The 22453-nt window shown below is 43.4% G+C and overlaps 2 protein-coding genes across 5 annotated transcripts in view; one reads left to right on the top strand and one right to left on the bottom strand.

Moving 5' to 3' along the window:
- tmem117 (transmembrane protein 117) overlaps positions 1–17529 on the top strand; it is a 41295-nt gene extending 23766 nt beyond the window's left edge. For all 3 annotated transcript variants that reach the window (XM_064344753.1, XM_064344752.1, XM_064344751.1), the window contains exons 4-8: positions 959–1058; positions 2993–3090; positions 8521–8680; positions 12952–13081; positions 15104–17529. In XM_064344753.1, coding sequence (XP_064200823.1) covers positions 959–1058; positions 2993–3090; positions 8521–8680; positions 12952–13081; positions 15104–15867 — 1252 coding nt within the window. In that variant the 3' untranslated portion in view covers positions 15868–17529. The remainder of the gene's footprint in view (positions 1–958; positions 1059–2992; positions 3091–8520; positions 8681–12951; positions 13082–15103) is intronic.
- A 3228-nt stretch (positions 17530–20757) lies between these two features.
- Positions 20758–22453, bottom strand: part of LOC135259869 (protein kinase C-binding protein NELL2a-like) — a 71715-nt gene continuing 70019 nt past the window's right edge. For both annotated transcript variants that reach the window (XM_064344731.1, XM_064344730.1), the window contains 2 exons: positions 21644–21868; positions 20758–21275 (listed from right to left, as the gene is read on the bottom strand). In XM_064344731.1, the coding sequence (XP_064200801.1) occupies positions 21234–21275; positions 21644–21868 (267 nt within the window). In that variant the 3' untranslated portion in view covers positions 20758–21233. The remainder of the gene's footprint in view (positions 21276–21643; positions 21869–22453) is intronic.

The raw sequence follows: 22453 nt of genomic DNA, 5'->3' as shown, positions 1-22453 counted from the left end.
TGCAGAGCTTTGTGTTTACAGAAAATACAAACACAAAGGGCAGAGAGGAGGATCCTGACCCTTAGATTCAATCTGCCGGGAGAGAGGGAGAGGGAGAGGGGGAGGGAGAGAGAGGGGGGGAGAGAGCGAGTGAGAGCAAGCGAGAGAGAATGAGAAAGTGAGAGAATGAGAGGGGGAGGAAGAGGAAATTGAGGAGAGAGGGAGGGGGAGTGTGAGAGTGGGAGAAAGAGACAGAGAAGTGACCTGCCTGCGGTTGTACCCCCACAGTGAAGTACTCTGTTAATTCAACTCTGTACCAGCCTGATAGGGATCAAATGTACTTTCTCAAGAGTACAATGTACTGTTATCAGAGTTGATTTAACACAGTTTTTTTGTGCTGTGTGTGTCTCAGTCTCTTGAAGAGTTTTCCAGTCCTCACCCCATTACGGGTTGGTCAAAGTGCGATTAGAAATGGGCGTCCATTTTTATAAGAAATACGTGCGCTGATGTACGATCTCGGCTGAGCTGGAATTTAAGCCAATTAAGGCGACTTGGGGGCGGTGTGGACTCGGGGAGTGGGTACGCAATCCGACAGCACGTCCTCTTTGTGTCCCGTGCACTTTGATTTATGCGCTGCGATTATCCCGCTATTTACAACTGTTCATTATGAACGATTACGCGTATTTGTGATGAATGCGGCGTATTGTTAAAGGGCTGGGTTTTTTAATTTTCAGCCCTCCAGGAGGTTCTCGCTTTAAAGCAAGGAATCAGCCACCGCAGAATCGCATTTGCATTTTTTGGCGTCTTGTATGAATTTGTGTGTCCCCTCGGCTTGACACGCCTCCTTTCTTTTTTCTCTCGTTCTCACCCTCCCCCCCTTCTGTTCCCATCTCCCTCTCTCGCTCTCCCCCCCCCCACCACTCTTTAATGCCCCCACCTCTTCTCTCTCTCTCTCCCCCTCCTGCTCTTTCTCATGCAGTCCGCACATGGTCACAGAGTACATGGGCATCAGGAATGAGAGCTTCATGAAGATAGCCGCAGTGGGAACGTGGATGGGCGATTTCGTGACGGCGTGGATGGTGAGATCTTCCGCACCCTTCCGCACAGGGCGGCGAGAGCAGGACCCCCCCTCCCTGCTAAACATCACAGGCCACCCCCTGCCCCCCTAAAAACCCAACACCTCCCTCCTCCCGTAAACACCCCCGTCCAGAGGGACTCACTTCCCCTCCTCGGCTATTTGAAATATGGTTTGTCCAACATTTCACTTTGTCCTCTCATCCAACATCCTCACCCTTTTAGGCCCATAAATCTTTCAGAAGGCTTTGAGGCCTGTTTCTTTTTTCCATTTAATTTTCTCTTTCTGCTAGGGTCCCAGTGGAGTCCTGTCTTCCTCTCCGCGGTCTTGGTGCACATGTTTGTCTTTAGCTCCTGACAAGAAAGTAGAGAACCACAAGGGTTTTGGGTAGCGGGAGTAATTTTGCTGAGGAAACGTAACTCGAAAAAGACAAAACTTATAAACAGCTGTTAATAGTCGGAGTAGAGCAGTTTACCCTCTTACGGAGAATGAGTGTAAAATCAGCCAAACAGTTCACCACAGCAACGATTACGGGAGAAAGCGTACACATCTTCCTCAAGAACATAAAATATGTCAGTTTTTAAGAAACTATTATTTATCAGTGCAAGTGGAAACAGTGATGAAGTTTTGGGAAGTCCTAAGAGACAGTGGGGCAGGGAATGAGGTGGACCATTAAGAACATGGTGGGGGGCCCACACTCAAATATGAATATGGGGGTGGTGTGTGGGGTCTGTCCTGCACAACGTGATTCTGTTCCCGCAACTCCAACAACCGCCACAACCTGGTGCGATGGGGCTTAGAAGCTTTTGAAAGCCACATTAGAATTCCAGACGACTGCTGAAATGGGTGTGCGTAAAAACGGCAAAGAACGGTAAAAACCGGCTGAATGCAAAAAAAAATAAATGTGTGGATGTGTGGAGTCGTAAAATGAAAAGCTGCTGTTTTGCAGAATCTCTCTCTGGAGAATCCCAGATACAGGCATGCTGACGCCTCTTCTTCAAAAGGCATTAATTGCTCAAAGACCGATGTATTTAAATCACTCTGAATTTGGGGAGGGAAGAGGGTTTTTTCAATGGCTGCGAATCGCAGTTGAATTGCACTGAACCGTGCGACTCCAATTGATTTTTGCCCTGACATAAGCTTGCGTCCTGAGCATCCGACAGAAGCAGCCTTATTGTGTACGCGGGGATTTCACCGACGACCTCCGTGACCTTCAGCTGCCATTTTGAGTGGCTTTGCTCCGTTGTGCGATAGCAGACCAGCCTACAAATGCATATTTTTTATAACAGATTTTTATCTGGTCTTAATCCCATCGACTGTAATTACTGTAAGCGCCTTCCACTGGATGAGCGAGAGAGGGAGAGAGACAGAGAGGCAGTGATATCGATCAAATGTAAAGGTGATTTGCAGTGTTGTGCTACTGTAGACTGCTTGCTTTGTTCTTTATTTATTGCAATCATAAACCCTGGTGTTTTCCATTTAAAAATGATGAAATTGCTGTTAACTCAAACGGACAGAAAAGGACATGGTGACGAAGGTAAAACAACCTTCCAAAAATTATTATTATTTATTTATTATTTTTTTGGAGGATACAGTATATAAATATTCAACTCAAAATCTAATATAAATGGATTTTCTGGAGCATTTAATTTTCTTGCCTCTTCACACGTGTTCATTCCACATATCACTCAAACGGATGCATTTTCTCAAATTTCTTTTAGAAATACGTCAGACAACAACCTGGAGCTTTTAAATGTGTCCAAGCTGCTCTTGCCTACCCATGCAATTAATTTTATTTTCAAGACAATTAATTTCACTCCACTTATTTGTTCCTACACCTACCAGGGAAACTGGTTTTGTGTGTGATTGTGTATCATAGTTACACAGTAGTGCAATATTAAATGACATGCCTGTAAGGTTCCTTTCCTTTTTCCCCAGGTGACAGATATGATGCTTCAGGATAAACTCTACCCGTGCTGGGGAAAGGCAGCCAGAAGGTTCTGGAAGCAAGGAAACAACAGAATTGTCCTTTTCTGGTACAGTTCCTTAAATCTCACCCCTCCCCCATTCCCTCACCTAACTCCCCACGGCTTGCGTGTGGGTGTGTCCAAGGGCAATACCAAGACAGCGGCTGTTCTGTACTCTAATACAGTACCAGAAACACCTGCTACCAGGACAGAGAACGGGAGGAAGGGAGGAGCAGACTATCTTGCGCGTTTGCAGAATCTCCAGCGCTAAGAAATGCGCTGAAAGTAATGAGGCAACTGGTCACCCGGTGGGCGGTGCTGAAATGGAGCGGATAAGTCAGGGCCAATGAGCAAGCGGCAGGGAACGAGCTCATTAGCGGCAGAAACCACCACTGACAGGGAGAGCCGAGGTGAGATGGGTTTACAATAGTGTCTAGAGAGAGAGAGAGCTGTAGCCGCCACCCCCACCCCCAACCCCCCACCCCCCCTCCGAAGCGAGGTCACACAAACCCAATAACACCGTTAATCAACCGGGACGCCCATGTCACCCCCTTCATTAGCCAAACTGGGCGGGGATAGAGGCCCATCAATCCTGCAAGGTCTCTATGAGGGAGATACCCTCCCCCCACCCCCCCTCTCAAACTCCCCAGAGAGAGAGAGAGAGAGAGAGCTCAAGGTCTGCCTCAGGACTCTGAAACAGGCCACACTAAACTCCCATGGGAACAGGGTAATCTGACAGGCCAGCAGGCCCAGCAGACTGGCAAGGCTCAACATATGTGTTGTAATTTAAGAGCAGAACAGTCAAATGATACCTCTCAAATTTCTTCTTCTTCCTCTTCTTTTAATATTAATAATTCACTTTCTGTATCTGTGATCCAGATTATTTTTAAAACCAGCTACGTATTTTTATGAAGCTATGTACTGCTACAATGCACCATTTCTGATGTAGCATTTGAGAATCTTGCGCTGTGCTGTGATATGTTCAATGTTCTGTTTTCCTTTTTCCGTTTTTTTTTTTGTTTTGTTTTGTTTTTGTTTTTTTGTCAAGCAATATAATAACTAACCAACGAACTAACTAATAAGGCATTTTGTTGATGGAATTCATCTTCGTGCACAGCCAAGGTCACCGGAGATGCAGAAAACAAGAATAAAATGGTGTACTACACATTTGGACAGGAATTCTGAGGTGGTAATGCATGCTGGGAATATAGATGTGAGTGGGTGGAAAAATAATTTATGTAATCAGAAATAAATAAATTAGCAGGAATGAATTGGGAAAGAGCTGGATTCTGCCGGGCTCCACTGAGAGTAGCATTGATTAATTCTGTAATCTGTTTTCTGCACCGTCTAAACAGCAATTTAGGACGAGCTGTAAAAATCTTACAAGAGAGTCCTTCAGGACCGGCTAATTCAACTTTATCTTGCAGGATTTTTTGCTTCTGTTTTTTTTTCTTTTTTTTGCTTCAGTTTTCTAAAGGGTGAGCGAGCTGAACCAGAGGAGTTCGTGAATCCCACGTGGATTGCGCGCCGTGACATTACGATCGCTTTGGAGTTCGTTTTCAAAAGGCACCGCCTTGCGCGAACGCGCCTCTGCTCAAAATAAAAACTAGGTCGGTCTGTAAAGGAGAAGTAGGTCGGCGCTCTGACTGGTCGAAGTCGACAATTTTTCACCTGTAAATCGCGCGTTCATCTCGATCTCGTTTGAACAAGGTGGCGCGTGCGCGTGCAAGCGCTATCACGCGGGCTAACGTCGCTCACGTTCAGCGGGCGCGGCGAAGATGTAGCATGCCAGGCACGTTTTGCACGCGGCGTCGTACGCTTTCTGTGCAGTCATTTAAATATCGCAAGCCATTTATCTTCTTGAAAAGGCCCACTGTTGTTTGTGAAAGGACTCGTTCGTTTTTTTAGTTACGGGTTCAGGAAAAAAACCTCAACACTTGCGTGCAGCTCTCTAAAAAAACACGGCCCAGAAAAGGAATGTCAACATTTGCTCTGCAAAAAATTCATAACTGATGGTTTTCTTTTCATCCATACCCTTTGGAGTCTAATGATTTAATGCATTTTGCCACAAAAAGCAGATGTATGTGGCTAATGCAGAACATGAAGGTTCCTAGGGAGCAACAGTCGGAATCTAGACGTCTAGATGGGTGGAAATCTAGCTAGCTTGAGAGATGTTTTGACAAAAACTGACAAGGTTAACGCTAATAAACATTAGTTAAAGGTTAAAAGAGCTTGCTGCCCATTGAATTCAATGTAGAAAACCAAGGTGATTTAACTTCCAAAGAACATTTGCACTGTCATGCATTTAAAACCAATATGTCAGTTTAGAAGGCCACTCAGGGACACAACTGTGATTATATGTAATGTGGGATACAGCCATCAGTGGATAGAATTAATAAAAAAGCACAAGAAAGGCCTAATGTAATGAGAACACTTTCCTGTTATATAAATACCTTCAACTGGCCATCGATATGAATAATTCATGCCCATTCCTTGAAGAACCCACACAGTCTCTTTTTTTGATATAATCTTCAGAGAGAGAGAGAGAGAGAGAAGGAAAGAGAGAGAGAGAGATTCGTTTTGGGATTTTTTATTTAATTACAACTTCACTCCGGATAGATCCAAAAACAGCAATTCATGCTATCGGTACCAACATTACACGGAAATACCATGTACAATAACTCACATAAGCATGATAAGTTTAATAATGAACTTGCAATTAATTACTATATCTACAGGGCAGTAATGATAATGAATATAATAGCGTAGTCTGACGTGCTTGGCCTCAACCCCAGGTCTTTTCTTCGGCAAAATATTCCCTCCGGATTATTCTGCAGTCCCGATATCCTCTCGCACTGCAATCGCTCATAACTGACGCTATCTTCTCTTCTCACTCGGCTCTGCTGACACTGTTCAGTCAGACCGGCCGTGGGGGAGTGGAGGTGTATCTTCGGTAGCCAGGAAGTGGCGCAGACCTGGCGGAGGAAGTGGGCAAACTTCTGCAACAAAGAGATGCAATCTGTCTCCCTCCCAGCGTTCTTTCCGGAACTCGACTTTTCTAAGTCCCTTTGGATAAGAGCGTCTGCGAAGTGATTGTATATATTGCGAAGTGGTTATATATGTAATGGCTTTCTCGATAAATAGGGGGGGCTCTCTCTTCCCTAAACTAAAGTTGCATCCTGTGAAAACTCGAACATAGTAAAGAAGCAGTTATGTGTTCAAAGCCAACAATTTCACGGGTGTCTGGGGTCGAGAGTACACTTGTGGAGAAAAGATGTGTCTGGTCTACACCATTGAATTCCCCAAAACAAATTTTAGCACTTTTTGTCTGAGAGTACTTAGTGCAGTGTGTGGGTATCATTTCTTCAAAACTCTGAAGTACCCCAGAATGGTGGCACTCAAGTGGAACACTGTCAGTGTTTTGGACCACACGATCATGGTTTAGCCCCTAAAACTTTTTGCCATAGCTACTTCTGCGCCCTCTTGAAAAGCACATTTAAAAACACACTTTATGGACTTGCTTTTGTCACATCATAGCAGTTGTGTTGTGTATCTTCATTTTTTTTGTGACATTTTTTTATTGAGTTTTTATTATCTTCATCTTTCTTGCTTCTGTTTCGCCCTGTCTGTCATTGTCTTGCCTTTGTGCTCATTCTTCATGTATTTTATTAGTGCTTTGCTATATAAATAAAGATATTATTCTTATATGAGGATGATGTTCTAATTATTAAGACCTAACATGAAAGCACCATGATACAATGGGTATGGATTCATTAATTTAAATGGTGTAGTTATTAGAAAACTAGGCTTGTAATATTACAGCAATATTACTTAACCTGAATTGCTTCAGTCAATATCCAGCTGTATTAATAGACTATAGAAAAGGTAAGCCTTGTCAGGCAAATTGTATAAGAGTGCCTGTCTGCTAAATTCCTAAATATGAAAAAGGAAACTCTGTATTTAGCTAAATGCTGAATATCAGCTATGACATCACACATATGTCATTGTGTTCTGGGAACACATACTTAGAGAGGGGGCAGAACTGTCAGCCAATCATCACCAATGGCTGGTGTGAGTTACCCTGACCCATCGTGTTTGAAGTTTCAGCTTTGGAGCCTGACTGGTGCGTTTTTAGAGCGTCAGCCAAGAAAACTTTTACATAAATCTGCAGCTTAAAGGTAGTCAGTTTTTTTTTTTATAATGATGCCAGCCTAGGTATCGCTACACATCCAGCCAACTGCCAAGGACGAAGCGGATGCTATGCCAGTTTGTCCTGGATGGATGTAGTTTGGAGCTGTCTCCACAGAACGGAATCGTGTCAACTGAGTTATATAACTAGAATCTTGGTTGGCCACTGGCCAAGACACTCTCAGCCAATCAGAGACTAGGAGAGTGAAACTTTTGGATAATGTGCACTTCCACATGAAGTAAACACTATAGCTGAAAGGAATATGCTACAACACTCCTTAAAATCCTGTACAATCAACTATTATGTTAAGTCCAATAGGACAGTATTAGCCATAGAAAAGTTGTTCGATATTAGATTGAACATTGCAGTTGCTAATTCCACATGATATAAATGTATTCCTGTCAAAACATTTCACATTTTTAAAAATCCAAACATATTTATAGGGATAATAAATTATATGCAAACTCAAATAGCATGACGGTTGAGCTTCTTAGCCTACTATTTTAAATTAATGTAATATATTTAAAACATATTTAAAGTTACAAGTGATTCTAGGTAAATGTCAAAAGCAGCGGCTCTGTTTTGCCTGAACTACTGCAGGCATTTTAAATGTTTTTGTAGAGGGTGAAACATGGACAACGTTTGACCTAAACTTTATCTTTTACCCTGGATTGTGAAGATTTAAGCAATAAAGCTGATTCCCTGCCTTCCCAAGCTTTTATCTTGCCCTTGCGTGTCTGGTGCAGGTAAAAGGGTAATTAGTTTGGAAGAATCGGCTCTGGTGGCTAATCGTCTATGCTCCACTGGGTATGTGGAGAGCTTAATGACTGCTAATGTAACTTTCTTTCACTTGGGTGAATCATTTAAGCTTTCTTTAAGCTTTTGTTCAATTCAATGAGCACCAACGCCATAATGTTGCACAAGAGAAAGAAATCACTTTCATAAATTAATTTCTCCGTGATATGCAAAAAGACCTGGATTCAATCACCATTCATTCATCACTTTATCTGTATTTGTTTCTTCACAAGCACAGTTCAGGGGCAAATTTTAGTGATTATTCAAATTCAAAATGTGTTTGTGAAGGGAAAAATGTGCATTTAATTGTGAGTCAAAAATTTAAGATAAATGTTTACTGATTATGGACCAAAGTTAAGGGCGGTTGCTGATTGAATACAGGTCAAGGGTAAGGACAGGTGTTGATTGAGTACTGACCAAACCTAAGGCCAAACATCGATTTAATCCACAGATAAATTGTTTTGTATGTACAGTGGCTTGCAAGAAAGGACCAACTTTGTGTTTCCCCCCCACAGGACGGTGCTGATCTCTCTCACGTCAGTGGTGGTTCTCATCATCAGTACGGACTGGATCAGCTGGGACAACCTAAACCGGGGCTTCCTCCCCAGCGACGAGGTGTCCCGGGCCTTCCTGGCCTCTTTCATCCTGGTCTTCGACCTTCTCATTGTGATGCAGGTAGGGTTCCCCCGCCGGCCAATCAAAAAAGAGTTCTGGCCCTGCACCACTCAGCTGATGATGGTTTTGATCACTCATTGGCTGTGTAATTTCAGGTAGATGATACATTAGCACCTAATTTGCCATTTCCAATTACAGAGCCTGTTTATGGAGCAAGTTTACATATACAGCTTCTGTTGTCTTGTATTTACAAATAATTTTTTTTGCGTTTCTGAAGCGTAACGTATAGTTATATGCACATTTATTTCTGTTTGTCACACTGTTCAGATGATACCTCAGTGAATTGGTAGGTTATTATAATCACATAGATTTTATTAAAAGCAGAAATTTTCCTGGTAGCTGTTATAAATTTTAAATTTTGTTAGAACTGTAAAGACGCAACACCAGCTGGTTGGTTATCTTCAACTGGAACTCACAGTTCTAGTGAAATGAATCCTTCTGAACGCTATCATAGCTGCTGATAAATTATACAGGACTGTCCATATCAACATCTTGCAGCATTATTAATCCTTGTCAGAAAAGCGGAACAAGAACTGACTGATTATCATATTTTCCAACAGGCTACAGAGGTTTCTCTCTGAACTGTGCTCAGTCTTGCTGCCTGTCAAGCTATGTAGTATAAAAGTAAGCATACAAGTTAGATACGGAACATGTTTTCTTTTTTCCAGTAAATAATAGCTCTAAATCTATCCAAATGAAAACTTCCTGCAGGGAAAAAGAAGCTTAAACAGAGCTGTGAGATCACCAGGCTCCCTTCTATTATGGTCACGCTCAACTTGAGTTTTCGACGCCAGTGAAAATCATTTTTTTATTTTCCCACTCGAGTGTATCATAGCTGCTCAGAAATTATACCGGCTTCTCAAGTTCAAAAAACGGTTCAGCATGATTAATTCTCTTCCTCGCAGCAAAACAAATTCTTATTTACTTGTAATTGGCGAGGTACCTTCTTCCAAGTATCGGCCACGGTTCTTCTTCTCTGAAATTGGCCCAATGTTTTCGTCCGGCTCTCTCCGCTTCCCGTCTTGCGTGCATTTTCTCATCGCCGACTAATTCGGACCCGGCGTAACTCATGTGTAAACCTGATATGATGACACACTCATTTAGCTCCCGATCCGTCAAATTGCTACACCGTGCGTGAGGCATCTTCTGTGTTTTTAAAAGGCCCCCCTCAGATTGATTTGTTTATGATTGCCGTCTCCATTTCCTGTCTCCGGTGCGCCGCGCGGGTTTATTAGCGTTATTTATGGTTTCAATTAGCCCGTGCGATTAACGACGGTGGAGCCGTGCCGCCGTCTGTCACCCGCGGTGTAGTCGGCAAAGCTTCCGGCCGCCGCGTTCCAGACACAGCCGCTGCCTCCCGTGTCCGTGGCCTGAATGCCTAACACTGCAGCCATGCCCCCTAATCTAAGCCTGGAATAATTAAAATAATGTTTCCATTACAAAATGGATGAACACCAAACACCTGGTCCACTCGTACCTGAATGCGTCCTGTAGATATTTACAAGTGTCACTTTGAGGAATGTGGGTTTTTTTAAAGTATTTATTTGTGTACGTTCTGTACAGTATGTCTCAGGCAGATATATATTGCAACTGCTGGGCTTCTGAAAGAAAATGGTGAGGCCATTTTGCTTAGCATTCGTATTAAAAAAATTCTGAATCTCAGTTAACGTTGTAGGTGTTGCGGGTTCTGGATGTGGCCTGTATCAGGGCAAGAGGATTGTAAGAGGACCAGGGAAAATATTTGATTAGTATGATCATTCGTAAGGTACTCTGAACACAAAAGAAGCCCCAGCTTGGTTGAGGAAGTCTCACGGCTTCCGTGACAAGAAAATACTAAATTTAGAGGTTTCACAATTGGTCTGACTGGGCACAGGGATTTCATTGGCCCAGCTTCCGACCGTTTTGGGGAATGAGTTGGGTTGGTCCAATCCAGGCCAGCTGTATGGGTCTGTGGTCTCCAGGGGTAGAGAAGGAGAGAACGAATGAGATGGAGAGAAAGATAGAGGAGAGGCGAAGAGATCGATCGATTGTTGAGGTGAATTATGTTGTTTTTGCCCCCACTGTGTCCTATGTTGGACTGTGTGTGCTTTGTTTATTTATGGCAATCATATAGCCAGATATTTCAAGAGAAGTGAAGAGAGAGAGAAGGAGTGAGTGTGAGAAACAGCTAATGTTCCTTTATTTGTTTAATGCTTTATTTATCCTGGTAAGTTAGGTAAAAACAGATTTGCATTTATATAAATGACCTTCAAAGAGGTAAATATAAATATATACAGTAAAAACATGGGGTGCTTCTGAGTGTTTCATCCTGTTAAGGCACTGTTCCAGTGTGTAGACAGGCCCCACAGTCTGGTGTCAAATCAGGACTGTGCCTGTGCGAACTGCGGTCAGCAGCCCTACAGGGCAACGCATAGCTGGTCAAGGTTGCGTTCAAAGAGGGAGGGATTTTGTCAGCTAGGAGCATTGTGCCTCATCGCTCTCTGGTGACCCCCACTGGTCAAACGGGCACTCGCGGTCTGCTTGCTCAAGCTGCGCATGAAGTATCCTCTTTGGACTCACGTCTTCTCCAGCTCAGCTTGTGGTCTGTGGTGTGTGACCAAGGGCCAACTTCACATCCCGTTTCCCCCAACCAAATTGGGTAGGAGCAATGAGCTCTTGAATGCAACTGTGCATTAAAACACTTCGGCGACTCGTAAAGCACCTGAAGGACTTGTGTCGGAGCTTCTCCAGGACTCTGGGATGTACTCATAATGATTCTGCATTCTCAGGGAAAGGTCCCAGCTATGAGATCTTAGAGCCAGGGACATGTGCAGCCAATCACAATACCTGAATGGTGACTGCGCATCTCTGAATAGTCTGCGCAGTTGTTGGATGTCTGGTCTCCACCCTGCAACTGCAGACTTCCAAACCTGTGGCTCTGGGCAAACCTGCCACTCTATAGAAAGATATAAAGAATTTTAGATGTCATTATTTTATTCATATAATTATATCATGTTTCTTCAGGGAGTGTGTGTATATATATACTGCAGGGCACAAACCTTTTCCCTCCACTTGTGTCAGAGGAATTTATTGTGGCTTGAGGTTGGGGTGTCCCTCGTATATATCTCTGAGGGCACCGCTCTTTCTGGCCCTGGGATTTACGCGCGTGATTCATACCTGTTGGCACAGACTTCAAATTGAAAATGAAATAGTCTTTCAGGAGCAAACATTACCATCTGAAAACATGGGGTCGGGAAACACACTGAGAGTTATTTAGTGGACGTGTGCATGCATGTGTGTGCGTGTATGCATGTGCATCTGTGTCCCTGAGATTGTGTGTGTGTGTGTTTACTCAGGTCATCCAACCGCTGATATCTTTGTGCACACAATTTGGTGTGCATGCAAGTTTCATATTACCACATTCATTATTGAGGTGGTGGTGACTTTATCCATTTCGGACTGTCAAAGAATATTCCGGAAGCACTGAGTCGACTAAAATGGAAAGACGAGGCCTGACCCTGCATGCTGATTTGTCGCGTCACGGCGTTCCCACTGTGCGTACATGCCCTGACCTACTGTGTGCACTTACGGGCAGACAGTGAGGCTCCTGTAAATGTCAAACATGTCACTACTGGGAATCTTACCTGCATCATCCGAACTGTAAAACACAACCAGGCAGGACTTCCAAACAACAGATTTATAGTGGCTCTAGCTCACTTGCAAGCCTGAGCCAGAGATGAGAGAAGTCTTATCTGCATACTCTGTGGCCCACAGCGTCGCAGGTTCCATTGCTCATGCTCTAGAATCCAAAGTACACTGTCACGGTTTCCATTGCTCATGTTCTAGAATCCAAAGTACACGGTCACAGGTTTGATTGCTCATGTTCTAGAATTCAAAATACAATGTCGCAGGCTCAATTTCTTATGTTCTAGAATCTCTCCAGGCTCTAGATATTCATCCAGATGAGAACAGGACTGCATTTTTTAAAGACTGTTTTTTAAAAAACCTGCTTTTAACTGTGTAAAACAGCTTTACCTTTGTTTACCAAAATGTAGCCCTGAAAATGCTAAATAATTTAGAAACTATGTTCATAAAGAATCTGAACAAGTGTTCTTCTGTTAGGATAAAGTCAAAGATTCAAGCTTATAAATATAAAGACATTCTTTTAAAGACACTTTCTTTTGTTGTTATTGTTGTTATTATTATTATTATTATTATTCATAATAATAATGGACATATGTTAGATATGAAATGGTGTGACATGCTGACGGCTGAGGCCCTGTGCTGTACAGGACTGGGAGTTTCCACACTTCATGGGGGATCTGGACGTGAACCTTCCAGGCATGTCCACTACCCAGGTAAAGCTGAAGCTCCCTGTCTGCAAGAGCATCTTCAAGGAGGAGTACCACATACACATCACAGGTACGGACAGGTAAAAGGACATGCTAACTAACTCCCAACGGAAAAACAAGGCATTCCTACAGGTAAACGGAACATGCTCGCTAGCTCCCAACGGAAAAACAAGGCATTCCTACAGGTAAACAGAACATGCTCGCTAACTCCCAACGGAAAAACAAGGCATTCCTACAGGTAAACGGAACATGCTCGCTAACTCCCAACGGAAAAACAAGGCATTCCTACAAGTAAACGGACATGATCACTGGGTTCCCACAGGAAAATAACACATTCCCAGACCTGTACACCGTGGTACCGTGGGGCACACACATAACCTTATTTTTTTGGGGTTTGTTGTACGTGTGTTGGGTATATTCCTGCTGGAGGATTTTCATGTTTACATCACAGGTATGCGTAGCTAGAGCAGAGGTTTTTCAACCCCGGTCCTGGAGAGCCTGGTGATTTCCGAGTCGGCTCTGGTCAGCTCAGCTCGGTCGGCAGATATATTTTTGATAAAGGCTATCTGTATTCATGGTTTCAGCTGTCACTGCCTTCAGCGGTCCCGGTTTTGATATGTGCCTTCTGAATATCACAGACAAAAGGAGATTGCCACTTAATGGTCCTTGTCCAAGCAATCTGCTGCTAGATTGGAACGAGGTCTTAATATTGCTATTTCTTTTCTGCCCACAGAATTATACCAGGGAAATTATTTTACCCAGCTTACAATGTCCTCTTAATTATCTCAGACTTTAAAATTTTCACATTTTTATCTGATCAAGGAGACAGTTAAAGTCTCGGATATTAGCTTTGGAATGCTGCATGAAATATCCCCATCTTGTGTAAGTACAGAAATTGCTTCTCTTTTTCACTCCCGATCTGTCTTGTGAGTTCCTCACAGAGTCTCTGAAACTCCTTTGCAGATTCATGAATAAATGATGCTGGGGTACATCTCACTATTTCGTACCTCATCAGCTGTTTCACACCGTTTTGTGAGACATCTGATGTGAAGGGAAAAAAAAGATCTAGTGTTACATATTTGAATGTTCCACACATTACATGTTAAATTGTTTTCCCTAATGATTTACGTATTAATCAGGGTCATGAAAATTGCGAGGCATTTTTCTTTTAAGAACTTTATGAAAGCGCCACTGTCAGATATTCGGTTTATCATTCAAATTAGCTCCTCCGCTCATTAGCTTTCAAAGCTGTGAATCTGAAGAGATATTATCACGAATATGAAATTGAACTTTCTTCTTGTTGAAATATAAATCTGCCAACAGTGAAAAATGCGCTAAAGTAGCATTTATCATGTTTTCAGTAATGATTCTTAAGGTAATATGGCATGTTGGCCATCAAGGGGCATTTCCTTTTTCTTGCGGTGTCTACACACATAATTATTATTTTTTGACCGGGTTTAACTTTAAATAAAATTGCAACAAAACCAGGGTGATTCAGTGAATAAATCCAATGATCATCATTAATACTAGGGACCAGTGTGCAGTTTATACTTTAAAAACATATGACAATATCTTTTCTTTACTGGCATCTAGCAGATTGTCTCATCCAGTGTTGTGACTTACATTGCAAAGACCAGAGATTGTACGATTGCAGTAATTCCCTAGAGGGAGAGACTGCAGTCCTAAGAGAGACTGCTTGCGCACAAAGTACAGATTGACAGCAGATTGGCAACTTGCCAACTGCCCTGTTGGCTGTAAAAATAAGTCATGCAAGTGAAAACAAAACTTCCCTAATGAGCATTACACCATTATATGAGCATTATATGCTGGTATAATATGCTGTTTTCTGTCTGGTTAAATGGTTTATATAATCTCATCCATGGGTTAGGGTGGACATTCCAGATATCCTTATGCAAATAGATAACTGTATCTGTGTCAGGATACTGTGTCTCTATTAGTGGAGAATGCCTGTGAGTTTGGACCTTAATGCTTCATGAGTGCTTTGTGAATCCCGCTCTGCGATTTCCCCGGTGTCCGCTGCTTATTCTGATGGCGTTAGAACGTCCCTCACAAACTTTTGTGTCCACGTCAGGAAAGTGGTTCAACTACGGGATCATCTTCCTGGTGCTGATCCTGGACCTCAACATGTGGAAGAACCAGATCTTCTACAAGCCGTACGAGTACGGCCAGTACGTGGGGCCCGGCGAGAAGATCTACACGGTGGAGGAGCCCGACACCTTGAGCGAATTCAACCGCAGCACCCTCACCTGGGAGTGGCGCTCCACCACCGTGGACCCGGCCACCAACCGCACCTACGTCCAGCAGGACATGTTCCTGCACAGCCGCTACGTGGGCACCAGCCTGTACGTCAAGTGCCTGGCGTTCGTGCCCAGCCTGGCCGCCTTCGCCCTCTTCGGCTTCTTCGTCTGGCTCCTGGGCCGCTTCCACGAGAGCGAGCAGGGCCCGGAGAACCAGGACAGCACGTACGAGCGCATCCGCCGCAAGTCGCCCTCGGAGTACAGCAAGGACATGGGCCTGACCCCCGAGGAGGTGCACATCTCCATGAGCGAGACCCTGAGGAGGACCAGGCCCGCGCTCCTCTCCGTGGACACCCCCCGCTTCAGCTCGACCCACGAGGCCCTCTCGCCCTGCTCGCCCTGCTCCCCCCCCCAGGCCCGGGAGACGCACCCCAGGATCGTGGTGGAGGAGCCCTCCGTCTCCTCCGACGCGGGCAACCCCCCTTGCCTCGAAGGTTCTACGGGACGTTCCCAAGATGGAACGCTGCTGAGAGGGGAGACTGGAGAGCCGGGGCCTGGGGGTGAATTCAATTTCAAAAGCGTTCAGGAAATTAATTGAAATTCAATTCGGTAATAAAACAAACCTTCGCAAAACAGTGGTAGCAAACCCAGGTCCCAGAGAGATGCTGGGTCTGCAGGGTTTTCTTGTTACTCAGTACCTCATGAATCACTTTAAGCAGTTCATTACACAGTGAAATAACTTCACCTGGACTCTTTGATCTGAAATAGTTTTTTACGCTGAAAATAAAAAAAGGGAGAACCTGGAACTGTCCAGGACCAGTGTTTCAGACCCCTGTGTAGATATACAGGTGTTTCAGTTCATGAATTCAAATGGAATTGACCCACCAGTCTTAAAAGGCAGGGTGGATGTTTTTTTATGGTCCGTGCTCGCTATTTTTTTTTCTAATCTTCCCTTCCACAAATCCCAGCTGGATTACCTTCACAATGAAGATAAAAACTGTGAATCGGGATGAAGGTTTGGTTTTTGGGGAAACTGTTAAAAAAAAAAAAAAAGACCACTACTTGATCCTGGAGTGCATTTACCCCCTGGTAATGTCCTTTTTTCTTGTTTTTTTTTTATTACACTTTTGTAAGAAGCTATTTTCAAGCCCTATCACTTGGCACTGATTGGATACAAATACTCTATGTCACCCCATATTTCCATAGGCATATAGGTCTTCTTGGTGTGTGATTCTTTTCTGTATGACATTGTTTTGGTCTCTCAATTGAAAGGAGTCCATAAGGTGTGAAACATTGTGCAAATGTAATTAGATCACTTCTTGTGCAGCTCGGTTTGTGGATAATGTGTGCCTTGTTTTATTTATTTATTTTTGTGATGTCCATTCATTACTGAACAGAAACAGGAACCGGAGTCAGATACTGTAGACGGTCAGGTGGACTTACAGAACACTGATTCAATGCCTTGATGAAAAGTCAGACTGTACATTTACGTACATTACATATGGACAAATTTATATTTTTACTGGCCAGAACTCATTCAGTGCTCATGTCCAGTATTATTTACGGTGCCGTGTATTATGTTTCATGCGTGGTTGGCTCAGGATGTCATTTTTTCTAAATGTTTTATTAAATTATTGAGGGCATAAGAGAATAGTATATACGATGAGAGTACAGCTAATTTTGTATTGCAAGCAGTTATAATGGATGGTTATTAACTTTCTGTTTTGCTTACTGTAGAGTTGAATGAATACATATTAAAGGAGGTGAACACTGAGCTCACTTTCCTAATTTGTCCACAGTGAGGGCATGTTTGATTCAAAGCTGAGCAAGACAGGATGTTCTCTAATCAACCTTGTCCCGTGCAGCATGTTTACAATGATCATCACTTATTCATGGCCACGTGTGTGCAAATGTGCATGTGTGTCATGCGTGTGTGTGAGAGTGTCTGTGTGTGTGTGTGTGTATGCACGCATATGAGCTTGTGTGTGTGTCAGTCAGTCATGCCATACGAATCACAAACTGCTGGCAATTGTGATCTTTTGTTTTTTGCAATGGAAGTGGTGTTTCACAATGAAATATATGTATGTTTACCATGCTTTTGATGCTACTGTGCAGCGATATGCAAAGATAAAAATGGAATCACATTGGGTCTTGATAAATAACTGTAGAGCATAATCTTGTCAATGTCATTGTCTCATGTTGTTTGTGCATTTTGTTTTCTCTCAATAAAAAAAATGACTTAATGCCATGTACAACTTCACGTTCTGCAAATTAGAGTGAAATTGCTTGCAGTGTGTGGGATATGGAAAAGGCTTCACAATGGTGCACAACTTTGGTTATGATTTATGCATCAATCATAACACAAAGCCAAGAGTTCCTGCAAATCCTTCACAGAATTAAGATATGGAAAATGGTATATGAAAAGTTATACCCGAAATATTACATAGTAGATTTTTTTTCAAATGTATAATTTTTTTTTTTTTTTTAGAAAAGAAGGCTGTGTAATGTACATACTATATATTGCAGACTGAAAAGGATTTATATGGTTCGGAAATATTGTCAACTTCAGTTCTCATGCTACTCTCCCATTCTGTTCCAGACAAAAACTTTTAAACCGCATTTTATCCTTCGTTCCCCGATTTGGAACGCTGAATTTGAGGTTTTAAGCCCCCGCGTGGCTGAAACGTTCTTCCTGGATTCAGGATGGCTCAGACGAGCTTGCGCACCCTCCGAAACGCGGCGCTCCTGTTCGCGTTGTTCTTCCCACCATGCGTGCGAAGTACAGCACAGGACAGAGCTAACATTATATCGCATAACTGTGGGGGAAAAGAAAACCTTGAGGAGAAATCAGTAGGAGTTCAAATCACCTTTTTACTTTCCATTTAATAGTTTGCTTATAAGCGAGACAAAGAGACTATCTATCTCTGTCATTACCAGTCTACAGAAAAGTGGAGTCATTTATCACTGACCTTATAAAACAGTTATTGGAGAAATAAGCAACTCGTTGCAGGTTGCCTTGTGGCATTTAAAGGTTTTCTCTGCAATGTCTGAAAATCGAACTTGATTCAGAACGTTTCAAAATGAAAATATTGAACTCAATCATTCGCATTTACTCCAAGCCACTAACTGGCCCATTGACAAGCTATAAAATGATCAAATATTTCAGTCGGCATAAAATTGTCCATTTATAAAACTATAGGATTATAAAAGTTTTAATGAGAAATACTGTTGCATTGAACTTGGACTGACATCATCACCATAAGCAAAGTCTGCTGTCTAACCCCTATTCTCCAACTTGGACATCAATAACACGGGAAACAATAACACAGGGAACACACACACACACACACACACTGTATACACAGGTAAATGCTCCTCTTGATTTCATGCAGGTGAATTACCCAATGAATCATTACAAAACTCCCAATCTCAACCTCATTCTTGCTAGCAAGCTTTAATGCCCACCAGTTACTGGGTGGCTTATGAACTAGGTACTTGCACATTCTGAAAATAATATGCTTTTACATATCAAAACAACTATTCTTATTCTTTTTTTCTATCCTTATCCACAGATTCCGATTCAGACAGACGAACACTGGGAAACAAGGTCAAATTGCTTACTACCTTTTTTTTTTTTTTAACACTACCTAACTCCTCCTAGAGAAAAGTTGGAAATACTGTTAATGCTTCTGGGAGCTCTGAAGAGGGAGACTTTGGTTCCAAACAAAGGAATCAAGACAAAAGAATCCCAGCTGTCTTTATATAACTACAGCGCCATCACAGCTAAGCCAACAAGAGCTCTCTGTTTGCGGAGAGGCCTCTATAAATTTGAAAAAAAAAAAAAAAAAAAAGATCTATTTGTAGGAAATAATCTGGCCTGTTTCAGAAATGCATTTCACCTTAAGGCTTGACTTTTTGATGCTGGCTAATTTTGAAAACAAAAGAACATATGTAATGTTTTTAAGACTCTGTGAGCATACCATGAACTAGCCAGCTGACTTGCCAGCGATGGTGTTGCTTTTCTGTGATGCACATTCTGTCTTCAAAGTGTGTCCCAAATTCGTTGCGTTTTTGAGGTTTCTTTTTCCGTTAGGACCGGAACGCTAACCATTTGAGATGAAGCCAACGGATGCAGGCCCAGGTCTACGCCAGTGGGACGGGTTCTCTGTGACACTGCTTCTGCGTCATTGGCTGCCGCCTGACACTCAACAGCCAATAGTTACCGCTCGATGACATTCCAGCTGGTACCTTTGCCAAGGACTCCAGACAGGGGATTCTAAGCCTGGCCTGGCAAGATCAAAGTCTGGAATCATACCAGTGTGACTCAAACAGTATTGAGAGCCAATGCATTTATAGCCCGCTCTATTAATACACACACACACACTTAACCAGAAAGAACTACGCAAATGGTTTACCAGTGAAAAGAAAGCTCACACACAAAAAGAATAAAACAGAAATTACAATGTCTTCCAGAGACAGGAAGCAGGCTTCAGTGCCAATGTGACTTTAATCAGCTCTAAACATATTTAATAACCGTGTTAAAATTTTAACTGGCATAATTCAGACTTCTAATGCAGATTGGAGGCTGTCATCCTTGGCAAACAGTGACTGTATTTTCACAGGTGTGCAAAAGTCTGTTCCTCCACAACTGACTCTTCCCATCAGACTGAGTATTCTATTCAGCAGGTACAGAAGGAATGTACTTCCTGGTTTGAGGTCACAGGTCCCAAAAGCATTGCTTCCCAACCAATGGGAAATCCCACCAACTGGAGCAGACGCACACCACTTACACCCTCCACACACACACACACACACACTCAAACACACAGGACAGAACATGTTCCACACACACACACACACACACACACACCGCTTACTCAGCTGGTAAACTGGGTCAGCAGGAACCCTGCAGTGGCTTCTCCTGAATGTTAACATGACAGACTGTCAATGAACGAATAAAGACACGTCACACACAGGACAGAACACATCACAAACACACAGGACAGAACGTATCTCTCACACCCACACACCCACACACACACAGCACAGGGAGACACACCTTCAAACTCTACTCCCAGTTTTCATTGAAGTTCCAAGGATATAATTATTCACACTCATCTTCTTTACCATCTCCCCAGTCTGTTTTCTACTAAATGAGATAATGAGCAAAAGCATTAGCAGGTCTCTGTTCTGGGGTTTAAACATAACCCCCAATACAGAGACCTGCTAATGCTAATGTTTAAATATAAACCTCAATCCTTACAAGCAGAAGAGAGTTTGTCAGCCACTGAAAACCACTGGAAGCCCCAATCACACCCACTCAATCTCACCAAAGACCGAGGCTGAGTCGTACTTCCACATCTCCCGTAAGAAACTGCGAAACCACAATATTTCTCAGAGCGATTTCTGTCACGGTACCAGCTTGCTTGTGACTATTATTTGACAGCATGAGAGAAAAGAAGCACAAAAGACTTGCAGTCTAGCAAAGTGATGTAAATGAAAATCTTTATTTCACCGTTACACAACAACAAGTCATCGAATAAATTAAGCACAAAATAAACCAAGCGCTGCCGAGCGACGAGATAATGTACAGACGACGACTCTCGTGAAGATCGGAAATGAAACGCATGGAATCACCACTACTGGGGAAACACCGAAATCCTTCACAAATGGAGATGTGTTTTAAAAATTAAAAGAACAGCAACTAGTCAACAATGAATACTGTACAGTCATGCCAGCTTAAATATTTTTGTTTTGTTTCATGGTCAAGATGGGTTTACTGCAGAAGTCACCACGATGAGGCACAATGGAGGGGGGGGGGAGGGAGGGAGTGGGTGGTGCGGGGGTGGGGGAAGAGATGGGGGGGTGATGGTGGAGAGTCCGTTATTCCTTTTGTATGATACATATTTGCATTTGGTATAAAGAAGTTTGTGGATGGGAGGCCTTGAGAGCCTCTCTGGCGGTCTACAGACACAGGGGGTCTACTGAGCAGCACACGTGTCCATTCTGCAGGGAAACAGAGAGTCACATGGCAGCGGACTGGTGTGTGTGTGTGTGTGTGTGAGAATACAGTGTGTGTGTGTGTGTGTGTGTGTATGTATACATGCACGTGTATGTGTGTGTTAGTATGTGTACACGTGTGTGTGTGTGTGTGTGTGTGTGTGTGTGTGTGTGTGTGAATACAGTGTGTGTGTGTGTGTGTGTGTGTGTGTGTGTGTGTGTAAATACAGCATGTGTGTGTGTGTGTGTGTGTGTGTGCGTGTATGTATACATGCATGTGTATGTGTGTGTTAGTATGTGTACGCGTGTGTATGTGTGTGCATATGTGTGTGTCTGTGTGTGTTTGTGCGCACATGCTGAGACAGCACCCTTACCTTGCAGTGGCACAGGCTGCACTCGGTGCGGTGCCGGCGCCAGGAGGACCCGCTGAAGCGGGTGACGCCGTGCTCGTCCGCGCAGGTCTTGGTGAGGTCGTTGCGGACGGCGTCGGCCTGGCAGGGGTCGGCGACGCAGCGCGGGCAGCACTCGCCCTCGGGCACCGCCGTGAACTCGCAGTCCGCCGGCGGGCAGGACAGCGGCCAGCAGTCCACTTCACCTTGCTGGGACACAGACGCCGCATTTCACCGGCGCGGAACACCGCGGGGGGACACAGGCCAGCTGGCAGACGTGGGACGCGAGCCGGAGCCGAGACCGGAATACTGATGCTTATTAAACGGGTCGCTTTCGATTCTGGATTCCGATTGGCTGAGACCGCATTCTACACTCGTTGTAAATCTGATACAGTAAGAGTTAATCAAGCAGCCTCTTTGTAGACAGCATCACTCGGCACATGAACCGTTACAAATAATATTACAAAATAAATAATGGCGTGGAGCCATGACTGCATTCACGATACAGCACGGCCTCTCATGCCATATTGCTGAAGCATAGAACATCGAAATACAGGAGTGCGTAGTGAATTCCAAGTTACTGACCAGGAGGGAACACTACAACACTCATCTGTAGAGAATTCTGAAATATCGATCAGTAGAAAACATTGGAATGCTGGAGTGTGTAGTGAATTATAGATTACTGATCAGTAGAGGATGCTGGAACACTCATCTCTATAGAATTCTGGAATTCTGACCAGTAGACAGTACAAAATGATACATCTGCACTGAATTCTGGAATACCGATCAGCGGTA

The sequence above is a fragment of the Anguilla rostrata genome, chromosome 7 (genome assembly GCF_018555375.3).
Source record: "Anguilla rostrata isolate EN2019 chromosome 7, ASM1855537v3, whole genome shotgun sequence".
Taxonomy (NCBI): Eukaryota; Metazoa; Chordata; class Actinopteri; order Anguilliformes; family Anguillidae; genus Anguilla; species Anguilla rostrata.
Note: the sequence above shows the minus strand (reverse complement) of the source record. Positions and strands in the feature narration are given on the sequence as shown.